Source organism: Diabrotica undecimpunctata, chromosome 4, assembly GCF_040954645.1.
Source record: "Diabrotica undecimpunctata isolate CICGRU chromosome 4, icDiaUnde3, whole genome shotgun sequence".
Lineage (NCBI taxonomy): Eukaryota > Metazoa > Arthropoda > Insecta > Coleoptera > Chrysomelidae > Diabrotica > Diabrotica undecimpunctata.
In genome coordinates, this window is record NC_092806.1 from 129,785,623 (window position 1) to 129,805,596 (window position 19,974).

Here is a 19,974-nt window from a genome sequence, read left to right on the forward strand (position 1 = left end):
AAAATGTCAAACATAAAATTCATGGAATATGATACTGTGATTATTTTTATTCAATTGAGCCTTATGATGAAGTATCTGCAACCATTTTTGGAAGCATAGCCTTTTTATCGCAGGCTACAGACGGAGCGCTGGATGCCGTACAGTGCCATACGTGTTTATTTTTTTATATTTTATAAAAAAAATTGTATTAACTCCAATTAAAATTAAAGTATTTGTTTGTTTACATAGCGTGTAGGAGCCTCTTTCAGTAGAGATTTCCTTTTCTTTATGTTACTAATTTATTGTGAATAGTTAAAAAGTATGTAAGTTAAAAGCAATAAAATAATAAAACACAATTACAACTACATATCACATAATTAATGTTGAATTTAAAATACAGTTGGTTTGGCTTAAACATTAAATCTGTTAGGTAGATCATTTGGTTTAGAACGTTTCAGTTACATCGGTATGCACTTTTATCCGTTCACCATATTTGACACTGTAACTTGTTACAACTTCTTTTACCGAAGGCACTTCCAGATCTTTTTCTATAGAGGAAGATGTTACATACCATGGAGCATTTACTAGACTTTTTAGACATTTTAGATATTTTAGATTTTAACTCTTTATTCTGGAAGCGTTGGAGGATTGCAAGATTAGAATTGCTAGCGGTGCCCCATAGCTGAATACTATATCTCCATATGGGCTTGAGGATCACCTTGTATATAAACAGTTTGTTAACCAATGTTAAGAGTTTCGACCAATCAACCAGTACATATGTTTAAATTTAATGCCCAGTTGTTTTCTGTTGGTAAAGGTGTGCTTTTGCCAGGTTAGTCGTTTATCAAGATGGATACCTAAGTATTTTGTGTCGTTTGCCTTACTTAATTGCTTGCCATTGAGTGTGACTGGAGGGATTCACCTCGTTTCATTGGGAAGGTTACATGTGTTGACTTGGTCTCATTTACTATAATTCGCCATTTTATTAGCCAAGTTTCTATTTTATTTAGGTTTTTTTTTTGTAAATTTCCTGATGCTTTTGTGGAATTTGAGTCCATGGCCAATATTGCGGTGTCGTCTGTAAAAGTAGCAACTTCTGTGTTACAGCGGGATGGGAGGTCTGCAGTGAACATCAGGAATAAAATAGGTGGAACACCTGCTTTGATAGGGTGGAGCTGAATGTATTCATCATGCTGCTTTAGCAGGAAGTATTTATCTGATAAGTAGGATTTTAGGTGTGGAATGAAAGGATATGGCAATTGTTTCTTTATTTTATAAAGTAGGCCTGCATGCCAAACTTTATCTGCTGCTAGGAGGTAAGATTTACTTTTCAGCGCGTAGGAGATTTTTTTACTATTCTGTGGACCTGTTAGATTGTCCCATGTTTTAATCTGAAGCCGAATTGGTGGTCCGAAATAAGTGAAGTTTTTTCTAAGATTGGAATCAATATTATCAATAGAAACTTTTCGAATACCTTTGATAGAATCGGCAGCAAACTAGGTCTATATGATTTTAGGTCTTCTGGTTTTTTTCCAGGTTTTGGTGTCCAAGATAATCTGTGAAATTTTCCATTGACTCGGAAAGTAGCCTGTTCTGATGATGGCGTTGAAAATGCGCTGCAGATTTTATTTTATTTTATAAAATACAATCGAATCGTATCGAATCAAATAGAGCCGAATCGAATAAATATCGAATCGATAATCGAAGTGAACCGATTATTGAATCGAATCGATTATCGATTCGAATTGAATTTGGCCAACAAAACTACTAAAACTGCTCTCATGAAGGTTCCATACTTCTGTTAGGTCCTGGTCTTAACTCTTTCATCGAATTCTTCAGTAAATCAAAGTAATTTCCAATTACAAAAGTATCTAGAGCTTTTTATCTTACTACTTCAACCGCTTGAGTTTTTTTTATGAACAGTCTATTTCTATTTCGAACTTTAATAAACCAATCTGGTCCTGGTCGCCCGTACATAAACTGAGACCGCCAGTCTAAAAGACGCTCTTTCCCCAAATTCGCGCTTTCCCCAACAATTAAAAAAAAAGACATATAGAAAAAATTAAACTTACCTTTAAATTTTTATTATATTCCTTCTTCTAGGATTTTTGTTCTTTTACTGCTTTATCTATTTGTTTCCACTTTTCAAAGATCTTTTTCTAGTTTCCTATGCTTGAGGACAGAAATAACCGGTTCTCGAAGTTATTATAATCGGTCTTTTAATACCCGGATCGAATGTGATCCGAGGACCGCGTCTGTCATCTTACTTGAAAAATAATGATTTTCTTTTACGGACAACTAAATATCCGATAGATAATTTAATGGCACGGTCGGTGACGTCCAAGTATCTATTTATTTGTTGATAATTAAGTATAAATTTTTCACTTGTACAGTAGCCATAAGTTTTTGGAATCACTTGGTAATCTCCAAAAAGTGTTTGCCACCTGCGATCAGATACCTCAGGTTCTCTGCTACAGGGTCTGCAGCTTAAGTTCATATGAAACAGCCCCATTGTGTGCATGTGTCCCTTGACGGACGCATATCCAGTAAGGAAGACTGTTTTGACTCTGAGCTGATTATGAAAGGGCTTTTTGGCACTCCTACGACTGGCTCTAGGCCGAAGTATTTTGAAGTTGATCATCTTCTGGCAAGTTCCTCAGCTCTTTCATTGGAAAGTATTTCTCAATGACCTGGAACCCATACCAGTGTGACACTGTTATGTCACGCCAGTCTATCGAGTTATTTTCGACATTCCCACACTAGCCTTGAGTCTACCTTTGGACTCCTAAGATACCTCGTAGCAGCTTGACTATCTGTGCAGATGTTGATCCGCTGAAGTTTGAGAGTCCTCATCTTAAATTCCCTTTATTAAAATCTTTACATTTCCACTACGACTATGTATTCCTGACCCTACCGAAGACCCGTTTGTGCACCAGGTATAAAATTACAGCTTGAGTTGTGCGTTTCCTCTGACTCAACCCTCTCGTGGACATATGTTACCTAAAAAGGTACTTTAAGGCTGCGTCTGGGTACCATCATATAGTCAGAAGTCATCATGAATTCGGTAAATCTAATTTCATTTATGTTGTTATTCTGTTCTAATGTAGCCATTACGTTGTTTAGATATGCTGACAGTCCTGTAATATCCCAGTCTCGCCTTCCTCTTAACGATATTTAGAGGTTGTGATCCAGTATGTGACTCAACTACTGCTGTTAATATACTTCTCAGATCCCTATAATTCCAACGCAAACAATATAACATGTTTGGTTTTAAACCATAAACCGCTCTCTTGGTTATTCCTTATATCTGCTAATTCCAAGTAAGAATCGAATCTAATATTATACAAAGGTACTTCACTCAGCAGATTTAGATTTGTACCATTCAGATTTAGAGGACCTAATCCTGGCAAATTCCTCATTCTGGTAAATGTGAAGATTTTGGACTTCCGAGGCTTATGTTGAGCTCTACATGTTACGTCCATTCTTTAAGTCATCCGCATAGTTCAGGACATGATGTCCGTCGTTGCCGAGTCTAGCTATCGACCCATCCATCACCTTATTCTACAAAAGAGGAGATACGACTCCCTACGCTATATCCCCAGTATATCACACGACACTTCAGCATGCAGTCCATCCACCTGCAGCTTTTTTCGTCATTTTTAAAACGTTTGATGCATCCGTAATAATCCAACAGACTCTACACCTGGATTATTGACCCGATCACTTAACCAACTATATACGTTGATCGAGGACTTTACAAAGACGCGTATTTCCCATAACTATTATATTCTACATAGTTACAAACTCAGTAACTTCTTTTTCATTGAGAGCCGTTTATAACACATTAATATGCGACCTAGAAAAAATTTCAGGTATTTGTATTCTTCCTGTTGCTATAACTGTAGATTGTTAGTTGTTTGGTGAACTTTCTCTTTCTTTTATTAGTTTGTTGGTGGAATGTTTGTATCGTGCAATTTAAAATTGTTAGTACTTCAGTTAGTTAGATATGAAATTGGTTTCGTATAATACATTATTTAAGTCCTACCTTTTTAAAATTAGGCATTGGATTACAAAACTGTTGTCTTCTCTTCAAAGCAGTGCCAAACCCTAGATATTAAATCATCTTTTCGGTTCTAAGCCATAACCTTAACGTTTTCAAGGAAACATTATTTAAGAGCTAATATTGCAAATGAAAATTTAGCATAAATGTAACAAGGGAACAAAAGATTCTATAGGTCACATAGTGCTGTCTTTCCTACGGGTCTGGCTTCAGCAGAGTTATTTTTTGTCTTAAAATATAGTCATGACTGGATACATTTATCTATTATGTAATAAAGATGACTGTTTTGTATAGGCTATGGAAATGTCAAATGAAATAACATTTATCAAAACGTAATAATAAAAAACCAATTGAGATAATTTTCCTATCAGCGAAATTATTGTATTCCGTAGATTATAATGTACTTTGAATTAATTAGATACAGTACAATCTACAAAGCTATGACTCAGTAACATTAAAGTGATTAAAACAAATGTTTAAAATAGTTCAAATATTTATTATAAAGTATCATCTAAATATAACTAGCTGACCCGGCGAACTTTGTACAGCCTTAAAATTAAATAATTTTTCTAAAAAATTAGCAGAAAAAAAATTAAAAAAACATACTCAAACATATTATGTATAAAAAAAGTTGAATCAATTTAATGCTTTGTAATAAACAATATTTTAATTTTTTTCGCGTTGCATAAATATACAACGATGGCAGCTTTCCGATGCGCGAATAATTGTCTATAGAGAACCACTTGAACAAATCTTGAACTCTGAAAGAGAATACAATGATATAGAACAGCTATGGGAAACGACTGCCGAAATAATAACCAAGACAGCGGACAAGATCTTTGGAAGGAGTAGGCAGAAGAGGGCAAAAACATGGTATGACGAGGAATGTCGGAAACAGCTGGAAAAAAGACAAACAGTAAGGAAGACTTGGATACAACTGCAAACAGACCAAAGTAAAAAGGAATATGACGACTGCCGAAAAGAAACAAGAAAAATAATACGCACAAAGAAAAGAAACTATGAACAACAAAAATATGAAGCTATGGAGAGTGACCGGCCCAAACCAGGCTCCAGAGAATTCTATAAAGCAATTTCCTCTGAGAAGAAAAGACATAGAACCAATTCCATCCATTCCCTGAGAGACAATCAAGGCCGTATGATAATCGACGGTAAAGAAGTAACTGAAGAATGGAAAGAGTATTTTAGGGACCTTCTAAACATCATACAGGAAGAAAAGTACAAAGAAGAGAACTATATCTCCCAGCGGACATGCCCGTTAAAAATCTCTCCATTGAAGAAACCAAAAAGGCCTTAAATAAGCTGAAAAATCACAAAGCGCCGGGTACGGACGATATACCAGCAGAACTTCTGAAATATGGGGGAGACGCACTTCATCGCCAAATCCACCAGCTAATAACGCACATATGGTTCGAAGAAAGGATACCAGCACGATGGAAGGAAAACATAATAGTGCCCATCCACAAAAAAGGGGACAAAACAAAATGCGCGAATTATAGAGGAATTTCACTCCTAAACACGGCATATAAAACCCTCTCAAACATCATTCTTAGTAGACTAATCCCTTATGCTGAAAATGTCCTAGGCGAATATCAAGCCGGTTTTAGGGCAAACAGATCAACAATAGATCAACTATTCACGCTGAGACAACTTCTAGAAAAGGGTTGGGAGTATAACAGACCCATACACAATCTTTTCATATACTTTCGACATTCATATGATAGAGTAGAAAGAAGCCAAGTATGGAATGCCATGGCGGAGCTCTCAATACCAAAGAAACTCATTTGGATGACCAAAGTCTGTATGGAGGGTGGAATATCTAAAGTACGTGTAAATAATAAACTGTCTGGCAGCTTTGAAATCAACAGTGGACTCAAACAGGGTGATGCGTTATCTCCACTACTTTTTAACCTTGTATTAGAGAAAGCCATGAGGTCGGCCGAAATAAAAACAGAATTGCTATCGGTTCAAGGTCCCAAGCTATTACTCGCATATGCAGATGACATAGATCTCGTTGGAGACTCCATCCTATCCACGAAAGACATCTTCAACAAGGTGGAAGGAGCAACAAGTGAAGTAGGGCTGAAGATTAATGAAGAGAAGACGAAATATATGTGTATAAATAGAACGACAAGAAGAGACAGAATATGACAAAATGTGACGATCAACACCTTCAATTTTGAAAGAGTACAACATTTTAAATATCTGGGGGCCGTAATCACAGCTGACAACGATGTTACTGAAGAAATAAAAGACAGAATCCAATGTGCAAACCGCTGTCTATTCGCACTGGATAAGCTCATAAAATTAAAAAATCTTACAAGAAGTTCAAAGATAAAAATCTATAAATCCATCGTCAGACCTGTAATAACATACGGATGCGAAACGTGGACCATGACCAAAGCAAACGAAGAAAAGCTCAGACGCTTTGAACGAAAAATACTTAGAAAAATTTTCGGACCTCGCCATGACATCACCACAAACCAGTATAAGATCAGAACCAATATCGAATTAAAAGCACTCTACAATGACGCCGATATTGTCCAAGAAATTAAATCACAGCGACTAAGATGGGCAGGCCACGTGCACAGACTGCATAACGATAGACTTGTAAAACTGGTATGGGAAGAGATTACCACAGGCAAAAGATCACTCGGACGTCCCAGAATGCGATGGAGAGATAACATCCAAGCAGATCTCCCGAAAATGAACATTCCATTTGACCCTATGTTGATGGAAGACCGAAAAAATTGGAAAAAAGTTGTACAGTCAGCCAAGACCCACCCAGGGTTGTAGCGCTACGTGATGATGATGATGATGATGAATAATTGTCCATGTGCGAAACATGAAAACTCTAAATTAATTCCGCAAACTTCCAATTGGCCTTGTGATTTGTTTATTCTCATTGTAAAAGCCAAACGCACGGGAAATTGTGAACGTTTAAAATCAAATGGTACGTTCGTTGGAATCATTGATATACGTGGGATCAATACATGTGTTTTTTCTTTTTTTTGTATTTTTCTTGATGATCGATGATGATGATTGATTGATTAATGTTAGGCAGCTATAACTGATTCCACTTTTAATTGTATATTGTTGGGTGGGAGTCCATTCAATTCCAGTGAATTAAAAAACTTTGTAGGATAGTTGATTACGTCATTCTGATTTATGACTGTGTCAACTGATTTGAACAAAACAACTTTCCTGGAAGAAAATTCAGAATGGCCGCATTCAGATCGTCGACATCTGCATTTTTTTCCGCCAATATTGCTCATCCAATTATGGTTTTATACTGGTGAGCTATTTCCGGAAAACAAGCTGAATAAGGTCGGCCTAGCAAATTAATAATAAATTTACTTAAGAATTACACAAAGAATGGCTGAAAACTGTGTACAGTGAGAGAAGGCTTATTGTGTAAGAGAGACAGGAGACCGGCTTTGTTTTCATCTCTACTCCGTGCTGTTTACTGTGTGAGAAGTGACACTGGTGGACGCCTTGCAGGGATAACTGATCTAGTGATCATTGATCAGTTATCGATCAGGGTTAAAATGATTAAATTACTAATATGACTGTTATTAGAAGGGTGAAAATGTAGGGTAAAATGAGTTGGAATCACAGCCTGTGATTACCCATAGGGCAGGAGCAGACACAGTCCTGTAAGCGCTTGCTATCCGCAGTAGACTAGTTTTGTCCGCGCGTACCAAGAGCCTCTTGTACGCCTGTGTTTCCACAGTCGCACTCCATACTGGTGCTGGGTAGAGTATGATAGACTGCACAACCCCGTGTAAAAGCCTCCTCCTTTCGGATTTGGGTCCCCCGATATTGGACATTTCCCTCACCAGCGCAGCCGCTCTTTTCGCCGACTTACGGATCTCCTCATCTAAAGAAGCATATTTTTCTTAAGTCTGAGTGTAGAAGTTTTCACATCAATAATGTCTTAATTTTTGTTTCAGCCGTATTCCACGAAGGCACAACTGAAAACTTAAAAATAGCTTTCCGTCTCTACAGAGGTCCTCTTTTAGTAATAGAACTACTCTTTTTAATCGGTGTGAATATTTATGGATGGAGATCATCGGGAGTGAATCATGTACTTATATTCGAGCTAGATCCAAGAAATCACGTGTCCGAACAGCATCTTATGGAACTAGCTGCCATATTTGGCGTTGTTTGGGCAGTTAGTCTACTTAATTTTTTATACAGCGCAACTTTAAGCATTCCTCCATATGTCAATCCACTTGTCTTGACTGTGATAATGATAGTGTTCCTGGTTAATCCTCTGAAGATATTTAGGCACGATGCTAGATTTTGGTTTCTTCGTATTTGTGTAAGTATAATAAAATTTTATATAATTTTGTAAACTTTAATAGCACTTTGTTTAAGTTAACCTAAAATAATATCTCTTTCCTAATGTGCGCAATTTTTATACAATGCACCAACTTGTTTAGAATTGGAACAACTATAGTATTTTTCATATAAAAATGCTTGCACGTCATTCAAGATTTACGACGTCAGAACCCCACAGCGTTGCCAAAACATCAAAATAGTTAGTAAGTGAGGAATATTTAAAATGTCAACTGTTTGTCAAACTATTATATTAACAGTAAATACACTTTGTTTTAAGACTACTGCAACACACTAAAATACATAAGAAAACATTTTAATTCAAAATTATATATTCTAAATTTTAAACTTAACTCTTTTGAAGCATTAATAGTAAAAACGTCCCGGCATTATTTCTTGTTCAAAATAATCTATCTTATATGAACGCTTAACAGCTTTCTACAGACTATTTATTTGTTTTGGCATAGCACAATCACAATACACAACAATAATTAGTTTTTAAAGCTATTAATCTAAATTTAATATGTATTTATACATACAATTTATTAATATATACTATATTATGATCAAATTGTGTAAGAAATCAAAACATAAACAAAATTCTTACTCTAAAAATGTGGCAACACTTTATACACTTTTGCCACACGCTGAACTGTCAATAAAATTTGAAGTATTCCCATATCAGTTGCGTACAATTGTTTAATCTATTTAATTAAAATTATTATTTTGTGGAATATTAAGATGATTACATTTTTTTTTATTATTACACCATGTTGACGCCTATGAAACATCGAGCAATTCCGTATGGGTTTCGTATTATTAGCTGTGTTAGGAAAATTTGAACTCTAAGGTTGACGTTCTGGAAATTTTAAATATAAGTGACGTCACTTTATATAAATTGTGACGTGCAAGCATTTTTATATGAAAAATGCTATACTAATGAATTAAATGACATTAAATTTATATGAAACGAAATGGAGGCCAGCGGTGACTACAAATCAATATGCTTCTAAACACATAGTTTTCGAACATCCTCATAACAACATAACAACCACAAATCTTTTCATACAGCAGTTTGCAAAATACAGATTGCCACTACAGGAAGAACATAAATAAAATTAGGGGTACCGTATTGATGATGATTTCTCAAAGATTTGATATGGGTTCGACCATATTTTTATACAAATCTAATTTTGTTACTATCCTAATATTTTTCGAATGTCGAATATAGAGTTTAGCATTTGAATAGCTATGTGCCGTTGAATTATCTTTTGTCCTGTTCTGTGCTACCATATTCAGCTATATAAGAGTCTATATACATATTTATATTCCTTACAACTGCATATGTTTATGTTTTCTACTATAGTTTCAAACATTCTGTGTATTTTTGTAAGCTTTCCCCAGATGTACAAACATTAGGTTAGTTTTCAAATTTCTTTCTGCGCTTCTACCAGTTGCTGTATCAATTCTGATCAATTTATTTTTCTAATTGCTCACAATATGATAAAATTCAATTGTTTATTTTTGAAATTACATTTTTATTTGTAGCGAAAAATTGCATTATTAATAAATATTATTACATTCCGAACTTAGTGAAAAAATGCATAGGGATTTACATCGATTGACTGTAAAATGAAGCAAGTTTTAAAGAACGGAATTTTATTATTATAAAGAGTATATATTGTTTAAAATTAGCAAAACATTTTATTAAGAATTACTTTTTCGATAAAAATAAAAAAGTTTCTTGTATTGAGCATCCCATCCGTACGCACATTGTAGAATTTTTTCTTAAATCAGAATCATTTGAAAACGTTTTCTTAAAGATATTTTAAAGATTATTTTTTTCTAAATAAGAATATGTGGCATGTGGTACTCATTTAAAAGCTCTTGTATCAGTTAATATGTTACTTGAGTTGTATGCTATTGGCAAAAAAATAAATTCCATCAGTACTCGAAAATTTACAAAAATAAATTAATCTGTTTGACTGTTTTTCATAAAAGCTTATCTGGACAAAATGGCAAAAATCTAGGAGCGTACTATCACAATTTATTTTAAGTAAGGTATTAACTGTCATATGATCCAGAAGGGGGCTAATCCGCCAGTTTGAATGATTACGTACTATTTAGTAAGCTATATACAGGCCCCAGTATAAAATAGATATTGCAGCACTGCAAGAATTACGCTGGGAGGGACAGGGACAGATTGACAAACAAGACTTTACAATGTTATATTCAGGAGGAAAGAAACAAGGGCAAAAAGGCGTGGGATTCATGATACTAAGGCACCTAAGAGAGAAAATTATAAATTTCAAGCCAATATGCGAAAGGATGGCCTATGTTAGAGTCAACAGCAAACCATTTAATATATCAGTCTTGAATTTATATGCCCCCACAGAAACAAGCAATGTAGACGAAAAAGAAATCTTTTATGATAGGGTCGAAGAGGAGATAGAAAAAATACCCAAAGAAGACGTCATATTTGTACTAGGAGACCTCAACGCCCAGATTGGAAAAGAGGACTTTTTACAACAAATTGCAGGAAAGCATACAATACACGAAAACACGAATGACAATGGGCAAAGACTATGTAACCTAGCAACAAGAACAAATTTGTTAATAAGCTCAACAAAATTTGAACACCCTAAAATACATAAGGTAACATGGAGGTCACCAGATCAGAAAACATATAGTCAAATTGATCACATAATGATTAATAAACGAAAGCAATCGTCAATAAAAGATGTAAGAACGTTCAGAGGTGCGTGTGCAGATTCAGACCACTACATGGTCACAGCCACTATAAGACAAAAAGTTAAAATTGAAACAAAACAAAAAAATCAACATAAAAAGTGGAATGTCAATAAAATGAGTAATGGAGAAGTAAGAAAAAAATATGAAGAGGCAGTAACAGTTCAAATAAAAGAGAAATATAAAGCAGAAGATATAAACACAGAATGGGAGACGATCAAAAAATCAATAGAAGAAGGTGCAAATATGCAGATAGGTAAAAGTCAGGCTAAAACAAAAAACGAATGGTATAACCAAGAATGTAGAGAAATAACAGGAAAAAAAGTGCAAGCCAGAAATAAATGGCTAAGAACAGATAAAGAGGAAGACAGAGAAGAATATGAAAAATTAAGAAGGAATGCTAAGAAAGTGATAAGGCAAAATAAAAGAAGATGGGTAGACAAAAAAATGCAGGAAATAGAGCAGGAAAGAACAAACAGAAATACGAAAAGTTTTTACAAAAAAATTAAAGAACAAAACAAAAAATACAAGGGCAAAACAAACGGAATAAAAAATAGAGAGGGAATAGTGATAATAGAGGACCAAGAATACAAACAAGTATGGAGAGATTACTACAGAGAGCTCTTGACGGAGGAAACAACAGAAGAAGAAATGCATAACGAGGAGGAAACGGTGTACGAAGAAGAAGCAGATGAAGTAGATATCGAAATTTCAAAAGAACCAACATTAGAGGAATTGGATGAAGTAATACAGAGAAGCAAAAATGGAAAAGCCCCTGGTAAAGATGGCATTAATATGGAACTAATAAAATACGGGGGAAGGGAACTAAGAGGAAAAATACTGGCACTATTGAAAAATATATGGAAAGAAGAGAAAATGCCAGGGGACTGGGAGGTATGGCAGATCATAACAGTACATAAAAAGGGAGACCAACAAATCTGTGAAAATTATAGAGGAATAACGTTACTAAATACAACATATAAAATATTGACATCAATAATAAAAAAGAGGTTATCAAAGATCACAAAGAAGACAGTAGGACAGTACCAATGTGGATTCACAGAAGGAAGATCTACAATAGATGCAATACACACAATAAAACAAATAATGGAAAAAGCAAACGAGTATAAGTTAGAATTGGAAATGTTATCCATAGACTTCAAACAGGCATTTGATTCAATTAAAAGGAACGGATTAATGATAGCACTTAAAAAATTAAAAATTCCACATAAACTCAGAAAATTAATAGAAATGACAATGAGAACTACAAAAATAAGCATAAAGACACAAAGAGGAAAGACAGAGGAATTCATTATAAATAAAGGGATGAAACAAGGAGATGCCTTATCAACAACGCTATTTAATCTAGCATTAGAATATGTACTACGAAATATAAATAAAGGAAATCTCAGAACAAGAGGTGGTCAAATAATTGCATATGCAGACGATATTGCTATTATTGCAAAGAACAGAAAAATAATGAAAGAAATGCTAGAAGAAATAAGAGAGAAAGGGGAGGTAATGGGGCTAAGATTAAATCAAGAAAAGACAAAAATATTAAGATTAGGGAAAAAACCAATGAAAGAAAAAATCAAAATAGGAAGTTCTGAGTTTGAAGAAGTAGAATACTTCAAATACCTAGGAGTTACAATAAGTAAATCCGGAGAAAGGAAATCCGAAATAAAAGAAAAAATATTAGCAGCGAATAAAGCTTATTTTGCAAACAAAACATTACTTAAAAGCAAAACACTGACTAAAAAAAGTAAGATGAGCATTTATAACACCATAATTAGGCCAATATTATTATATGCAGGAGAAACAATGACGATGGTTAAAAAAGATGAAGAAGACTTAAGAATAGCAGAGAGAAAGATTATGAGAACCATACTAGGACCAATCAGAACAGAGCAAAATGAATATAGAAGCAGAACAAATGCAGAAATTAAGGAAGAACTTAAGGAAGACATCGTAACTAAAATAAAGCAATGCAGAGTTAGATGGTTAGGTCACATTTGGCGAGCAGGCGATGAGGCAGTGACATACGCAATGATAGAATGGAATCCAGGAGGAAAAAAGAGGGAAAGGGGAAGACCGAGATCAAAGTGGCTGCAAGAAGTTGAAGAAGACCTCCAAAGGGTAGGAGTTAGAGAATGGAGAGGAAGAACTAGAGACAGGAAAAAATGGAGAGATATTGTCAAGAAGATAAGATAAACAAAAACGACTGATCCACTTAAGAAATCTGATCTAGAAAGCATTTGCGGTTTAACCCCACACTGGGGTGTATAGCCATTATATATATATATATATATATATATATATATATATATATATATATATATATATATATATATATATATATATACAGGCCCCGAGGGATAATAATTTATAAATTAGGTTTCTCCCTTCTATACTATCATTCAAAATACAATATTAGCAAGTATTTAAGTTGCATAGAATTCAAATTAACATATTGCTTTTATCAATACTTTTATCGATACTTTTATCAATTTCAGACATATTTAACAAGACATATATTTTTTTAATATTGAGCTTAAATATGATTGGTACATCTTTTTAAATATCAATGTGTTAAAAATCTCAATACTAATACATCACTTTTATATGAATTGCTAGGGCCGCATGTTTGGAGCTCCTTTTTTCCGTGTTGAATTTGCTGATTTCTGGCTTGCAGATCAACTTAACAGCTTAGCAGCAGCATTCTTGGATTTCCAGTTTTTAACATGTTTCTATGTTACTAACGGAAATTGGCTTGTAGCGGGAGGTATGTAATACTTTTAGTTTTAGAACCAGTCTGATAGGAAGTCAGTAACAGCGTTACTTCTCAAACTGTGAGGGGATCATGGCATAATTGGCAAATAGTAATAATAATAAAATAGCGATAAGTATGAATAAAAGGAAACACAATAATTTCTAGTTTTTTACCTTTTATTATAAAATTTTTTTCCGAAAATTTATTCTAGTCTCGGCTTTATTTTATAAATTATTTTTTAGATACGGCTCAATGTATGGAAAGAAATTTCACCATAAGGCCTCTAGTTAATTGTATTCCAGCATGGTTACGTTTTGCACAATGTTTAAGAAGATACTATGATTCCAAAGATGCCTTCCCGCATTTGGTTAATGCCGGAAAATATTCAACTACTTTCCTCGTTGTAATTTTTGGAACATTAAAATCAATTTACAAAGGTAGGGAAGTTCTTTTCATTTGCTAATACCTGCATTTAAATAATATTGTTAAAAAACCAAGTGTCTGATTGTTTAGTATTACTACTATAAATAAGAAACCTTTGGATGCTGAAGGTATTAAAAAAATAGTTAGGCATCTAGTCGTAGTTTTATTATTCATATCTTCGCTGCCAATTAAAGAATCTGCCCACGGAGAAAGTTAACGAAAAGTGTGCTCGAAAAGTATGTATGTTCGTATTCGTAATGAAGGTTTCGAAATTGTGAAGCTCCATATTTGGTCCCCAATTGACTACATGCTATTCCCAAAACCCAAAGAAGACCTTAGGAAAAAAATCGTTTAATGATGAAGTGATTTGTGCCATAAATGGGTGATTTGATAAAGTCAAAACAAATTTCTTCCATTACGGCATCATACATTGTCTAAAACAAGCAAAATTTTTTATTAAGAATTACTTTTTCGATAAAAATAAAAAAAGTTTCTTGCATTAAGCATCCCATCTATGTGCATATTGTAGAAATTTTTCTTAAATTAGAATCATTTGAAAACGGTTTCTTGAAGATATTTTTTCTAAATAAGAATATGTGGCATTTGGTACGTCATTTAAAAGCTCTTGTACGAGTTAGTATGTTCCTTGATTTTTATGTTATATATATAAAAAAAAAAAATTAGTTCCATCAGTACTCGAGAATTTACAAAAATAAATTGATCTGTTTGACTGTTTTTCATAAAAGCTTGAGTATCAAATAATCAGGAATATCCCATGCTTTCTATATCACATGGAATGGTCGCCATTTTAAAACGACACGACAGAATGCCAAAAATTTTGCTTTTATCAATACTTTTATCGATACTTTTATCAATTGCAGACGTATTTAACAATACTTGCTTTCTTTGTGGTTTTCTTGTTGAATATTATTACTAGGTTAGAAAGGGTCATAGGACCATAGGGATCCACCCTCGTATACTGGTATACATACTAAATTAGCAAAAACAAAAATGTTTTATTAACACTCAATCTATTTTTTAGACGATTATGCAACGCCTTCAGATAATCCTTATATGTTTCTTTGGATAGCGTCACAGGTACTGAGTTCCACATATGCATACACTTGGGATATTAAGATGGATTGGGGATTATTCGACAAATCAGCTGGTGAAAATAAATTCTTGCGGGAGGAGATAGTTTATTCGTCAAAGGTAATTAATTTTATTTCTATAACAATATAGCATCTTGTAACAAAATGGCATATCGGGTTTTCGACACGTTACAACACCTCAGGGAATATACAATAGAAATACAAAATAATAAGATAGAACAGGTCTTAAGCTATGTATATAAAATTTAACAAAAAAAATCAGACTGTGGAGATAAATTGACGAACAAGATTAGCATGGACAACATTTGTAAAACTAGCTTTCGTATTAACGAATCATAAATATCCAAAATACTTTAAATTTTACGCTGAAATGATATTAATATTCTTTCCTTGCAATTCTTTGTTTAATATATTTATACTCTCAAAAATGTCCGCTAAATATGCGAGGTATGCAACCCAGGAAGAGTTTTTAAACATATCTGTGAGAATATTTTTTGATTAACCATAAAAATTTCGACTTCAGTTTTGAGAGTCCATACTCGATTTAGTACATTTCCGCGAGAGAGCCACCTTACTTCTGTATAATAAAGTAGGTCCGTATATTCAGCGTATATTCAGCTTCACCGTCCTGACATAATTCACGAAATTTCCGCGTGTTTAGTGCTTTTCCCTTGATAAAATTTACATTCTTGATGACATCGTGCATGACGGCTTCCAGTGTAGGTTCTAAATATTTGCGCATTGACGTATTCATTTACTTTATTGTATACATCAATTCCACGAGATCTCAACTCTCGAGAGGAGACCAAAACAGCAATTCCTCTTCAAAATTATCTGCACCTTTGTAGCGAACATATACCATTAGCTGTGAATTGCTACTAAAATCAGTTTTCTCATCAAGCTGAATAGCAAAATATTTAGCCGGTTTTAATGCGAAAATAACCTGCTCCTTCACATTTTCTGCTAATATAGATATTCGTTCTTTCACAATTCTCGCAGACAAGGGCACTGAATTCAGTTTCTTTGCTTCTTTTTGACCACACATAATCTCTGCCATTTTTACAGCAGCTGGTTTAACCAAATTTTCACCAATAGTGTATGGTTTCTTATTTCGTGCAATCAACCAGGCTACTTCAAAGCTAGCCCTTGATGCTGAACGCTGATCAAATGTACCAAACAAGTTGCTATTCAATCTTTATCTTTTAACAGATATTTCTAAATTTGCAAAGTATTCTCGCGGTTAGGAAGACAGGTGTGAATGCAAATTATCTAAATGTTTCTTCAATTGACTTTTTTTGAAAGATTCTGAAGTCAGTACCTTCTACATAACACACTATGGTTTCATTGTCTTCTATTTGTGTAAAACCGTAATTAAGGACAAGTCTTGGTCTCGTAATAAGTCTTGGTATGTTCTTTTTCTATTTGCTGCCATCTTAAGGGAGACAGAAAATAATAGTTGTAAAATACTTGAATTAAATTTTCAAATTGCAGCTTACCTTAATCGATATATCGATGATTAATGATAAAATGATGGTCTTGTTAGCAACTAACTAGTAAAAACTCGCTCTCTGACTCCTCAATGTATTTGTATCTTGACGGCATGGCACGGACTGAGCAGGTAGCCGGGCCGGGGCTGTGTTTTACTGCGCAAAGATATAACTCGAGAACACTCTAGTTGTGGGGAGTGAGATGTCGCAAAATTGTTTATGTTGAAAAAAATACTAACAGGTTTATAAAATAGCAAATTAAAAATAAATACTTTTTACTCACAAAAGTTTCATTTTTACCCCAAAAATTTCTTTTTTACCCCGAATTTACCCCGGTTCCCCGACCGCTGATTTAAAGAGATATGCCGGTCCAGGATGGATGAAAATCGCAACGGACACAGAAAAATAGAACTCAGAGAAGGGGCCTATATTCGAACTTAGATTTAAAAAGAGCTTTAGATAGATAGATAGTTTTTACAAAGTTCTCTTTTAAATAGTATTGGTATTTATTAAGTTAAAATTTGTATAAAATAATTATATTGAATTAACTACTAGCAATATATTGATTTAGTACTGTTATTTGAAAAAAAATTAAATAAAGGATGAATGATATGAAAAGATCATATTGAAAATAATTATATTATTATCTGCAAAAATCATAACAGCTTAAAGATACGCGAACTGTGCTAATATTTGACCTGTCTTATCTTGTAAATTTCAGTATTAATAATAATGATACTATTATTTTATTTTAGGTTTTCTATTACTTCGCCATAGTAGAGGATCTGATTTTACGTTTTGCATGGGCAGTTTCGCTTTATTTGACTGAGAATGGTTATGTTGGTGGAGATCTAATGACTTCCATTTTAGCACCCCTTGAAGTATTTAGAAGGTTTGTGTGGAACTTCTTCCGTTTAGAGAACGAGCATATCAATAATTGTGGTCAGTTCAGAGCCGTTCGTGATATATCTGTGGCTCCAATTGACTCATCTGATCAAATTCAAATTATAAGAATGATGGATAAGGAAGACGGAGTGACAAATAGAGAGAAGGGAAAGAGGAAGCACAAGAAGAAGGAAGATAAAAAACATTTATTGGACGACGAATCGATCGTTAATTTTAAAGCAATACCTTTGACGGCTGTTGTGTAAGATAATATTCCATGTAAATTATAAACTATTTTAGTTTTTTAGTGTTATACAGATTTTATAGAATATACTTTTATAGTTTACATACATAATTGAATTTTTTTACTCACCTTAGTGTCACAGTCGAACCCGCTCATTGAAGTAGCCTTCGCTCCAAACAAAAATATTACCGTACCGAATATACGTATAGACACATCTACAATATTACAATAAACGTTAAAATTGACTCGATATAAAATACTTGAATCATGCCCAGTTTATAAGCAAACGTCGAGGTTGTTTATATAGTTAATCGACTCGATCGTCGCAAACAGGAAGTCTTGTGAACTGCCCTCGTAGGCTCGCTGGTGGCACTCCTCCGTTATGTGCTTGATAGATTGGACCTCACCGCAGCTGCATGACGTTGATGGTAGCTTGCCCCATTTGTGCAACATGTCTGCCCATCGACCATGTTGAATTCTGATGCGGTTAAGTGTGCACCAGGTCTTACGTGGTAGGTCAAATCCAGGAGGTGTCTCTGTGATGCAAGACATGGCTGTATTTGGTTGAGCTGTCGACCTACCATGGATCTATTTAGTGATCATGTTGAACCCTGTGGCTGCAGCTGATTCTGCAATTTGTATTGGAGATTTTATGGAGCGCAGTCGAATTTTGGTTATATCTTATAATTTTGGCTAAGGATCTTGTTATATTCTTTGGTAAGCAGATTGACTCCGCGAAGATGTGGTGGTGGAATGTCGCTCAGCGCTGGTAGCCAATGTGTTGGTGTAGATTTGATTACTCCAGCGATCATTCTCATGGGGTTATTTAGCTGCACATCTATCTTTTTAACGTGAGCACTGTTGATCCATATTGGCGCGCCGTATACAGCTACTAGATAAACAAGAGCTAAGCCTGAAGACCTGAGTGTGGATGCCGATGCCCCCCATGTTGTGCCGCAGAGCTTCTGAATGATGTTATTTCTGGTTTTTAACTTCTCGGCAACTGGACTTAAATGTTCTCTAATGCTAACGTTCTGTCCAAGGTCACGGCTAAATATTTTGGATGTTTATTGTGGTTGAGTCGTGTGTTCTCAAAGTGAACGTTAAGGGTTCTTGACGCCAGATTGATGTTTAGGTGGAAGCAGGTTACTTCGGTCTTGGAGGCATTGGAGCGAAGTCTCCATTTGAAAGTAATTTCCCATAACCTCTAGGTCTTCGGTAAGAAGCTCTTCAGCTTCTTCTAGTGACTTTGTTTGGGATAATAAAGCCCAGTCATCAGCATAGCCAAACTTTGTTGATGTTGTTGTCGGCTTGTCTGCGATGTAAAGGCTAAATAGCAGTGGTGCGAGTACTGTGTGGCAGACCATTTTTGAGTTTTCTGTGGGTGCTTACTTCGGATCCTATAGTTACTTGAAATACTCTGTCGGTGAGCATATTTTCTATTAATCTAGTGGTGAATTTGCAAGGAATAGTGCATAAGAGTTTATAAATCATTCCTTCTCGCCAGACGGTGTCGAAAGCTGCTGACAGATCTATGAACGCAGCAGAACTCTTTAGTTTTCTTTGAAAGCCGGCTTCTATGTAAGGATTGTTAGGCTTATTCTATTAAAAATTAATCTTTCGAGTAGTTTATACATTATAGACAGTAGGGAAATTGGTCGATAGCTTTTTGGGTGATCAGCTGGTTTACCCGGTCTTAGTATTGCTGTGACTTTTGAGTGTTGGAATTCCCGTGGGACTCTTCCGGTCTGAATTATGTTTGTGAAGAAATGTAATAGCCAGGTTTTTGTGTATTTCTCGCAATTGAGTGCATTTTGATTTTTGCAGAAATAGTTAGTGATAACTTTAGTAATGATAATTGACTTATCCTCCCTCTCAAATAGGTCGAAAACATTATTAAAAAAATT

The 19,974-nt window shown here is 34.6% G+C and overlaps 1 protein-coding gene across 1 annotated transcript in view; it reads left to right on the plus strand.

The window, feature by feature from the left end:
- LOC140440000 (solute carrier family 53 member 1-like) overlaps positions 1–18,178 on the plus strand; it is a 24,516-nt gene extending 6,338 nt beyond the window's left edge. Inside the window, exons 4-8 of the mRNA XM_072530228.1 lie at positions 8,011–8,381; positions 13,781–13,928; positions 14,159–14,353; positions 15,382–15,551; positions 17,694–18,178. Coding sequence (XP_072386329.1) covers positions 8,011–8,381; positions 13,781–13,928; positions 14,159–14,353; positions 15,382–15,551; positions 17,694–18,089 — 1,280 coding nt within the window. The 3' untranslated portion in view covers positions 18,090–18,178. The remainder of the gene's footprint in view (positions 1–8,010; positions 8,382–13,780; positions 13,929–14,158; positions 14,354–15,381; positions 15,552–17,693) is intronic.
- The last annotated feature ends 1,796 nt before the right edge of the window (positions 18,179–19,974 follow it).